This window comes from Erythranthe guttata, chromosome 4 (genome assembly GCF_056151865.1).
Source record: "Erythranthe guttata isolate IM_541 chromosome 4, IM_541, whole genome shotgun sequence".
Lineage (NCBI taxonomy): Eukaryota > Viridiplantae > Streptophyta > Magnoliopsida > Lamiales > Phrymaceae > Erythranthe > Erythranthe guttata.
Window position 1 is genome coordinate 3,976,633 of NC_142536.1, and position 11,217 is coordinate 3,987,849.

At 38.8% G+C, this 11,217-nt stretch overlaps 1 protein-coding gene across 1 annotated transcript; it reads left to right on the plus strand.

Moving 5' to 3' along the window:
• The first annotated feature begins 7,546 nt into the window (after positions 1–7,546).
• Positions 7,547–10,444, plus strand: LOC105962128 (trans-cinnamate 4-monooxygenase). Its single transcript, XM_012986446.2, has 3 exons — positions 7,547–8,468; positions 8,836–8,969; positions 9,684–10,444. Exons 1-3 carry the CDS (start codon positions 7,684–7,686, stop codon positions 10,280–10,282), a joined length of 1,518 nt encoding a protein of 505 aa, XP_012841900.2. The 5' UTR covers positions 7,547–7,683; the 3' UTR covers positions 10,283–10,444.
• The last annotated feature ends 773 nt before the right edge of the window (positions 10,445–11,217 follow it).

The following is an 11,217-nucleotide window of genomic DNA, read 5'->3' on the forward strand; positions in this document are numbered from 1 at the left end:
TGGCTGATAACAGTGAAAGAACTGTAGTTGGAATTGGAACAATCTGCCTAAAATTTGAATCTGGTTTTGAATTAATTCTTAAGAATGTTAGGCATGTTCCTCAACTTAGCAGTAATCTTTTGTCTGTTGCTATTCTTGAAGATAGTGGTCTGCATGGTAATTGGGGAGATGGTTGTCAAAGAATTATGATGCATGATAAATTTGTTTTCAAAGCTGTTAGAATGCAAAATCTCTATGTGTGTTCTGCTGAACCTGTTTTGCATGCCAACACTGTTAATCATGACATGTCAATTCTATGGCATAAGAGGTTAGGTCATATAAGTGGTAAAGGTCTTGAAATTCTGCATAAGAATGACTATCTGAGTGATGATTGTGTGACTGATTTACCTATATGTGATTCATGTATCCTTGGAAAACAAACTAAAGTGAAATTTCCTGTGTCTCCATTCCCCAATTCTTCTAAATGTTCTGATATACTTGAATATGTGCATGCTGATGTGTGGGGCCCTGCCCCAGTTCCTTCTCATGGTGGTAATAGATATTTTCTGTCTATTGTGGATGATTTTTCTAGAAAAGTGTTTGTGTTTTTACTCAAGAATAAATCTGATGTGTGTGAAAGATTTAAAAACTGGAAAACCTTGATTGAAAACCAAACTGGAAAGAAAATCAAAACTTTGAGAACTGATAATGGAACTGAATTCTGTAATGCTGAATTTGATACTTTGTGTTCTGAATCTGGCATTAAGAGACACAAAACTGTTGTGTATACACCTCAACAAAATGGTATTGCAGAAAGAATGAATAGAACTTTACTTGATAGAGTTAGGTCTATGCTAAATTCTTCTGGCTTGAAAAAACCTTTTTGGGGTGAAGCTGTTCTTACAGCTGCTTATTTGATAAATAGGTCTCCTTCTGTGCCCTTAAATGGGGAATTACCTGAATCTAAATGGTGTGGTAAACCTGTTGATTTATCAAATTTGAAAGTTTTTGGCTGTACTGTGTTTGTTCATCAAAAACTTGATAAACTTGACCCCAGATCTGTGAAATGTGTTTTCTTAGGATACCCTGAAGGGGTAAAGGGGTATAGGTGTTGGTTGTATGGTGATCAGGGTTTTAAAACTGTGATTAGCAGGAATGTTGTGTTTAATGAAAATGAATTTCCTTGCTTATCTGTTCCAAATATTGTTTCACCTGATACCACTTCCTCTGAGGTGGAAATTCCACCTGTTAATCCTGTTCAAACTGAAAATGGAAACACTAATGATGAAGTTGTTAATAATGAGATGCCTGAAAACACTGTTTTTGATCAAAATGTTAATCTTGATGTGCCCTCTGTGAATGATCTTGGTGATTATCAACTTGCTAGGGACAGAGATAGAAGAAACATTGTTAGGCCTCCTCATTTGAATGATTATCAACTTGCTTCTCATGTGTTTCATGTGTTTGATTCTCTAGATGGTAATGAACCTAAGTCTTATAGGGAAGCTTTGAATTCTAATGAGTCTGTTGAATGGTTAAATGCTATGAATGATGAAATGAAGTCTTTACATGTTAACCATACTTGGATTCTTGTACCTAAACCTCATGCATGCTCTTTAGTGGATTGTAAGTGGTTGTTTAAGGTCAAACATGAATCTGACTCTGTTAGATATAAGGCTAGGCTAGTGGCTAAGGGGTTTACCCAAAAGGAAGGTATTGATTACACTGAAATATTTGCTCCTGTTGTGAAATTCACCACTGTTAGAATCATGCTTGCTTTAATTGCTCACTTTAACTGGGAATTAAAACAAATGGATGTGAAAACTGCTTTTCTGCATGGGGAATTAAATGAGCAAATATATATGTGCCAGCCTGAGGGTTTTTGTGATAAAAAACATCCTGATTATGTGTGCCTACTTAAGAAATCTTTGTATGGACTGAAACAGTCACCTAGGCAATGGAACAAGAAATTTGATGCATGCATGATGTCTTTAAAATTTAAAAGGAGTTCATATGATCCTTGCTTGTACTTTAAAGAATCTGCTAAAATTCCTGTGTTCTTGCTTATCTATGTGGATGACATGCTTCTTGCTAGTCCTTGCATTCAAACTGTTAATCATGTGATTAAATGTCTTAGTGATGAGTTTGATATGAAACTTCTTGGTAATGCAAAAAGAATTCTTGGCATGGACATAATTAGAGATAGGACTGGCTGTACTCTGTTTCTGAATCAATCCTCCTATATTGAGAAAATCCTTGAAAAATTTTCTATGTTGTCTGCCAAACCTGTGTCTGTTCCTCTTGCTCCTCATTTTTTGCTAAGTAAGGACCAGTCTCCAAAGACTGAGCCTGAAATTTCTGAAATGAAAAATGTGCCATATGCCAATGCCATTGGCTCTGTTATGTACTTGATGGTTAGTACTAGGCCTGACATTGCATATTCTGTGAGTTGCTTGAGTAGATATATGTCTAATCCAGGTTTGCCTCACTGGGAGGCTCTAAAATGGCTGCTTAGATATTTGAAAGGTACTGTTAAAACTGGTTTGATGTTTTCAAAAGGTAAATCTGAGATTGAACTCTGTGGTTATGTGGATTCAAACTTTGCCAATAATAGGGACAATAGAAAATCTTCTACCTCCTATGTGTTCACCTTAAATGGTGCTTGTGTCAGTTGGAAATCTCAACTCCAACACATTGTTGCTCTGTCTACTACTGAATCTGAATATATAGCTGCTACTGAGGCTATTAAAGAAGCCATTTGGCTTAAAGGGCTGTTGTTGGAGGTTGATATGCTTAATTCCAAAGTGGTAGTATTTTCTGATAGTCAATCTGGCATTCAACTGTGTAAAAATCCTGTTTTTCATGATAGAACTAAACACATTGATGTGAAGTTCCACTTCATTAGGGATGTGGTTGAAAAAGGGATTATTGACCTTGAAAAAATCCCATCTGAGTTCAATCCAGCTGACATGGGAACTAAATGTCTGCCTTCTGAAAAATTCTGTTCTTGTTTGCAAAACTTGAACATTCTGTCCAAACCTTGACTTGTTGTGTGCTAGTTTGTAGTCTGTGTGACTTGGTATTTATGCTTTCTCTGTGATTGCTTGTTTAAATCTTTTTCTATGTGACTAAGATTGTGCTGTCTGTGTGATTCCATTACTGCATTTATTGTAAAGTGCAGATAAGTTGTATTCTGAGTGAATTCAACTAGATATACTTGTATGAACTGTGTGCTCTTACTGGTGTGTCAAAAATACAGCAATGATGACTTCCAAAATTTTTTGTAAATTTTCACTAATGATTCACATTTGGTCCAAGGTGGAGAATTGTTGGATTTTGGCCCAAATATGTTCTGGGCCATAAAGCCCAATTGCCATTATTTATATACACCACCATGAGTTGAGCCCAAGTTAGTTTAAGTGAGCCCAGCCCATTTAGTAGCCAGATCCATCCGTTGGATCTCAGGCTTAATCTGGACCGTTCATTGCCTCACTTAAATAGCTCTTTCTCTCTCTTCGTTTCTCTCACTCTGAAACCCTAACTCTTTGCCCTCCTTCTCCGCCGCTCCTGCTTCTGTCTTCTTCCTCCCTTGTACTGCCTTGACAGAGTTATGGCTGGAGGTCAAAGTGCATGGTACAGTGCTGACTTTGACCCTCCGGTACAACCTTCACCGGCTCTCTTTGACTTCAGTCCCTATATATGTTGGCATGGAGGCTGGAAGAGGGTAAGACAGAGAAAAACCCTAATCAGACCTAAATCCCTTCGTTTTCTTCTTTGTGAGTTCAGAAATTGGGGTTTTGGTGAGTGGGTTAGCTTGAGTGCTTGATCTGTTCTTCCTTCGTGGTTTTCTGGGTATTTTAGGGTTTGAGTGTGTTTGAGAGAAAGGAGATCTGTTCTCCTTGAGGTACTCTGGTGGTGTATATTTGGAAGTGTGAATCTCTGGTGTGAAATTGGAAGACTGAGCTGAAATCTCAATCTATTTGATTTTCCAATCTGTTTCATACCTTGTATTTCTTTCTTCCTTTTATATTTTCATACCTATATATATCTATTCTCCTTGGCAGTAATTAATACTGCCTAAGGGGAATTCATATATTATTTACAGTCGGTTGAAAATGGAGCTTGGCGATTTGACACCCTACACACATGTATTTTGAAAATTAACAAAAACACTTAACGAATTAAAAAAAATTCGACGAGATGCCAAATTACCTCAAACTGGAAGCAGAATTCGACGAGTTGATAGAACCAAAAACGAACGACGATCTAAAATCAACGATCAAATCAGCACGATCGAAGATCTGAAATCAACGATCAAATCGAGCATCTGCCAAAAATTAAGGACGGAAATTCAAAATTTGTTTAAGAACGAGTTGATGAAGAAAATCTAAACTGCTTAACAGTTGCAGAGAGAAATCACGAAAGAACAGAAAACCGCTTACATTAGAATATCAAAATGAAGAGATATATAATTCAAGGAAGCCCTTTGTTTCCCGCGCTTGATCATGTACCGTTCCAATAATATGTTACACGTACACTAGAACAACAACATAAAGAAGAAAAAACAAATGGCCGTCTTGGTTATGAATATCTTTTTACATTTTGTTGTTTTCAAGGTCAGATTTACGGCTACATGGATCCCGACAAATTTGTTGCTATTGATTTTGTGGGGAATACTATCGAGTTTAGTGAAATACCAATGGAGCCTTGGGTCATTCATTATGTTTCATTTGGATATGATACATGGTTGATCGAGTCAGCACAACCCGACGGTGGGGAGCCCTTGTTGGTTCAAAAAGTATACCCGGATCATGATCATGATCGTAAAGAAGTATTGGACTTCACAATTTTCCTATTTGATACAAATCAAATGAAGTGCATTGAGGTAGAGAATATCGGGAACCGGACAATTTTTGTAAGTGACGATAGTATTGGATATTGTTGTCCTTCTTCTACAGGAATAAAACCAAACTCGATTTACTATGTAAATGAAAACGACAAGAACCTCTACATCTTTGATTTGGAAGATAGAAGCACAAGCAAGATATCGTTGTCCGATGATGTTGCAGCCAACGAGTCAATTATGACATGTTGGATTGAAAACCAACAAATAATTTAATAGTTTTGCTCGTTTACTTGTTTCTTATAGTACGTACGTTCTCTAATAGCGATCTAGGGTCGTTCACCGTAGCTTAATAGTTTCGCTCCTTTGTTGTACTCGTCTTTTAATTGTTTTTACTAGTCGTTGATAATTTATCAAGATATGTAATGAGTTCAACATCTTTTAGTAGTGGCTTTGCTCGTTTTGTTATAGTTGTCTCTTTTACATTATTTGCATGTTACGGCTTAGTTAGCTCAAAGTGAACCGATTCTCAATTCTCAATCCATCTCAAAATAAACACGCAAAGTTTAAATGGGCCGGGCCTGAAATATTTACGGGCCTTTCGTTTTGGGCCTGAATCATCTTATTTGAAATAGAAAATTACTACAAGGTTGTTGGGCTAAATGAAATTGGAGCCAACCCGACCCGGCATAAATTACCGGTTGAAAATAGAGGAAAAGGAAAGGGTAAATTACAAAAACCCCTGAGGTATGGTCAATTTACAAAAGAAGCTCTCTTGTTTAGATAATTATATCTATCCCATCAACTATGATTTTTTCTTACACCTCCACCCTTATGGTGTCAAATTCAACATAATCATCTAGATTTCGTGGAATGTGCTCTAGTTTGTACTCGTTTTGTGTAAAAATACAGTTTCTGATGCACCACAATCTGATACATACAAGCCAAAAAACACATATTATGATCATCTTGCTTCAAAATGTAGAGTTCGAATGGGATAAGACACATACTAAAGTGATAATATTTCATATAATCTGGAAGATTCCACTAAATTTGAGAAATTGAGGGGTGGTTGTAATTATCCAAACAAGATGGGGGTTTTCGTACTCGAATATTCCACTAAATTTGAGGAGTTGAAGAGTGGTTGTAATTATCCAAACAAGATGGGGGTTGTCGTAATTTAACCATACCTCGAAGGTGGTTGTAATTTACCCAAAAAGGAAAATATCGGGTCGGGTACAATTCAAAATAATACCCAATTTAAAAATATGTGGAATGATGGGAAGAGTTTCTTTTTTTCACCTTTTGATAGTCAATTGAGAATTCCCAATACGTTAAATCATAACACCAAATTAATTCCGCATACGATAATTCAAATTGAAACTTTTGGGATGATGAATAATGGTAGGTTAACTAATATAGGCATACCACAGCAATTGACATTCTAATAACAACCAATTTAGTGTACCTGCCATTCAATATGTACATTAAGAATTACTGTACGTAATGTAATAGTACCTAAGTAATTTAAATATTCAAGTCCAAAATAAATGTCATTCTAATGAAAGAACCCGCAAGCGTATACGTGCAATTGGTAAACATACATTCCCGTATAATAACTTGCAAATTATACGAGAAACGTAAACTATGCTAGACTAATCATATGTACTAGACCGGATTCAAACTTTGATCAACCGCTAGACCATCGCTTCAAGTCTGTACTAGATTGTATTTTGACATGTCAGATGATGTCATGATATAAATAAATAATAATAGATCTCTCTTGCCCAATAATATAGCTGCCAAATCTAAGCGAAGAAAAACATTAGTCACTCAATTATAAAATTATAAGACACTTGATACTAATGATTACATAAAATTCATTATTTTATTAACATATTACATATAATAAGGGGTTCCCTAATCCCAATAGGATGTCATCAATGTACAACATAAAAATAGCTAGTGTAAATCCACTCCCACCAAACACTAAATATAAACACACGATTTACATGAGGTCCACCATTTTTTTATTTTAAATTTAATTTAATTTTTTTCCTTTTTGGAAAGAACACAACACAATATGTTTGTCTACAAATTAATTATATGAAATGTTAAATGTCATTTCAATTTTACTAATATCGTTTTGACTCCGAACCTAATTTTGATATATTTCTATTTTGATTTTGGCAAAATTCGAAACACGAAAACCGTAGTCATTTGGGTTAGCTTTCTAATCCAATTTAAATCCGCTAGATTGGATGCCGTGTGACAAAGTTATGCATGAATGAGTCACATTTTGAATTTTAGATACCTCAATACATCAAAGTTATGGGCATTATTCATTGATTCATGTATATCTTTCTCTTCCGACATCCAATTTTGGTGATTCAAGTTGGATTATAAAACTAACTCAGAATACTACAAATTCTATTTTTCGGATTTTGCAAAATTTTAAATTAAAAAATGATCAAAATCACGTTTGAAATCGTAACAGTATTATTAAAGCTCAAACGACATTTATCACATCCGTAATGTCTTCTAAACTTCTAATATTGATTGTATATTCCAATGTAGCAACTTTTGTAACTTTTGCCGTTTGCGCCACCAAACCCCGGTTTACCTACCCAACAGTTCCGCCCATTTCTCCGTTATCTTCTGACGCCGTTAAATCCAATCGCTCACCTCCCACACCACCTACCACGCGCCTTTCTTCTATAAAGCCTCGCGTTTCGACCAACTTACTGAAACAGCTCCGCTACTTACTCTCTCCAACCACCGTTAAAATTACCCACCAGCCACCACCTCCCTCCGCCGCAAACCACCGCCATTTTTTCATCTGAGCACGGCCCTACAGAAATATGGATCTCCTCCTCCTCGAGAAGACCCTCATCGGTCTCTTCTTCGCCATCACCGTCGCCACCGTCGTCTCCAAGCTGCGCGGCCGGAAATTCAAGCTTCCGCCGGGTCCAATTCCAGTTCCGATATTCGGAAACTGGCTCCAGGTCGGCGACGACCTGAACCACCGCAACCTCACCGACTACGCCAAGAGATTGGGCGACATATTCCTGCTCCGTATGGGGCAGCGCAACCTCGTCGTCGTCTCCTCGCCGGAGCTGGCCAAGGAGGTGCTCCACACCCAGGGGGTCGAGTTCGGCTCCCGCACGCGCAACGTCGTGTTCGACATTTTCACCGGCAAGGGCCAGGACATGGTGTTCACCGTGTACGGCGAGCACTGGCGGAAGATGCGGCGGATCATGACGGTGCCCTTCTTCACCAACAAGGTGGTCCAGCAGTACCGCCACGGATGGGAGGCCGAGATCGCCGCCGTGGTGGACGACGTGAGGAGCAATCCGGCGGCGGCCACCGAGGGGATCGTGCTGAGGCGGCGCCTCCAATTGATGATGTACAACAACATGTACCGGATCATGTTCGACAGAAGGTTTGAGAGAGAGGACGACCCCTTGTTCGTGAAGCTGAAATCTCTGAACGGAGAGAGGAGCAGGCTGGCGCAGAGCTTCGAGTACAATTACGGCGATTTTATCCCGATTTTGCGGCCTCTGTTGAAAGGGTATCTCAAGATCTGCAAGGAGGTTAAGGAGAAGAGGTTTCAGCTTTTCAAGGATTATTTTGTTGATGAGAGAAAGTAAGTATTTCCACTTTTGCCCCTTTTCCTTTTCTGTAGAACTGGATACATACAACACATGTTTTTTACTTTGGATATTGTTGATGAATTATGCTATGTGTAGTGATGAACTATGCCAAATGTCGAATCGATTTTGAATTGGAGATTGTCTTTAATTTGGTATTTGCTAATTGCCATGATTTGTCAATTGATTTACTGGATAGTCACCTGGTTCTTCTAGTGTTCGCGATCTGCAATTCTGTTTCGATTCGATTTTTCTAAGAGTTCGTTTAGGTTTCAAGAATAGAAAACCCGAGTCCCGATTTTCGTGTAAATAGTGAATATTGGGTAAAAAGGAAAGGTGTTGATCGATAATTTGGTGATGCAGGAAACTCGGAAGCACAAAGCCAGTGGACAACGACGGCCTGAAATGCGCGATCGACCACATTCTTGAAGCCCAACAAAAGGGAGAGATCAGTGAGGATAATGTGCTGTACATTGTTGAGAACATCAATGTTGCTGGTAAATTCTTTAACCTTCTTTTCGGTGTCCTCGTTTTTTTTCTCGTTCTTCGGAGTCCTATGTTACACACTAAATCGGCCCCCTTTAGATATTCTAAGACGCTCCTATGTTTGATAGCAAAAGTGCAATGCCCCACTAAAAAAAAAACTCTTTAGTGCTCATATCACTAGGGTTTAGACGTAACTGCGTTAGTGGTATTGGATCGAATGGAGACTACGGTGGGTGTTCGGTTAGAAATCTCAATTGATCACTATGTTTTGTTTGGATGGGGCCAATCGGGTTTTCGAAATACTTTCGGTGCACGTGTTGTAACTTATAAGACCACGTTATAAGGCATTTTAAAAAAAGAAAAAAAAAATTCTTCTAGTGCTCGTATTGTCTTGGTTGGTATGTGGTAGACAGAAATATGCGCACCTATAAATTGGCAATATAAATGATACCCCTTGGCCCGTGTCGCATTTATTCTTGGGGTTGCAGGTTCAAATCTTTTAAAGCCATTTACTTTAGTTCTTTAAGTGATTCAAGTGTATCTAAATATTGCACATGTCTTTACAATTGGTATATCTGACGTCCACGTCACTTATGCCGCACTCGTGTTTGAATTTTGCAACCACCACATGTTTGGTACATCGTGTGTAGAATTGAATCAGTTTACGTGTTCAAATGCACACCGCACTCCTAACACTAACAAATACTTCATTCAAAATGCAACAGCCATAGAGACAACGCTCTGGTCAGTCGAGTGGGGCATAGCCGAGCTAGTCAACCACCCGCGAATCCAGAAAAGGCTCCGAGATGAAATCGACGCAGTGGTGGGGCCCGGAGTACAAATAACCGAGCCCGACACGCACAAGCTGCCCTACCTCCAAGCGGTGATCAAAGAAACCCTCCGCTTAAGAATGGCTATTCCCCTTCTAGTCCCTCACATGAACCTCCACGAAGCAAAGCTGGGCGGGTACGACATTCCGGCGGAGAGCAAGATCTTGGTCAACGCTTGGTGGCTGGCCAACAATCCCGAGACGTGGCGAAACCCTGAAGAATTCCGGCCGGAGAGATTCCTGGAGGAGGAGTCGAAAGTGGAGGCGAACGGAAACGACTTCCGTTATCTGCCGTTTGGTGTGGGAAGGAGGAGCTGCCCTGGTATTATACTTGCTCTGCCGATTCTTGGGGTTACTTTGGGGAGGCTGGTGCAGAATTTCGAGATGCTGCCGCCACCTGGGCAGGACAGGGTTGATACTAGTGAGAAGGGTGGGCAGTTTAGTCTGCATATTTTGAAGCACTCGACGATTGTACTGAAGCCAAGGTCTTTGTGAAGAAATTTGTTTATTTGGTGTTGAATGATTTCATCAATGTATTGTGGGATTGTGATTGGTCTGCTATAAAGATTTGTCCATGTGTATATCTCTACTCTGTTTTTTTAATATGAGAAATGAAATTAAAAAAAATGATGGAAATTGGAGTCGAAATTTTCGATTCCTGCCATTTTTGATTTCATATATTTGTTGGACTCTTCCCTTTTAAATTTCATTGTTCGTGTGAATTTACCGATTTACCCCTCATTAATTAATTACTTGGTGAGTGACAGTTTAGTAACTACTTCGTGAGTGACAATTTTGTAATTACTTTTGAAGAGTGGAATGTCTGTTATTATCGTGGACATGGACAGTTGTTCAAATTATTTCTTTAATTAGTAGGGGTAATTATGTAATTATCGGGTGAGTGGCAATTCTGTAATTACAATCTCGGTAATTTTGTGATCTTCTATTTGCACCCGGTCTGCCAAAATTGAATTTTTGGCTTCCCACAAAATACAAGCAATCACAGTAAACACTGAAACGTTTCGCCACAGCTATTATTGTCATTCAACTCGTCGGAACTTCAGCATTCCCGCCATTTTCGCCGTTGCCTGAGCGCACACTCTCCGGCCGATCACACGACGGTAGATTTCTCCGCCGATGTTCTGCAATTCCAGCGCCATTCTCCGGTGATTAGGTATATTTGCCCCTTCGAAGACTTGGACTTACATATTTTCTCCTCCCCGTTGAACTGATAGTTTACATTTGTGATTGAACCAATTTTTGTTCTGTTTAATTTTATAGCCTGAGGCAACTGCACTCCACGTTTAGTTTAAATTCTGAAATGCTCAATTTTCCCTTTGATTTTGGATAAATTATGCTTGTCTTTGGTCTTGGGCAATTTTAATTTTGCCCTAAAAGTTTGCGCAGTTGCATTTATCTGTATATTATGA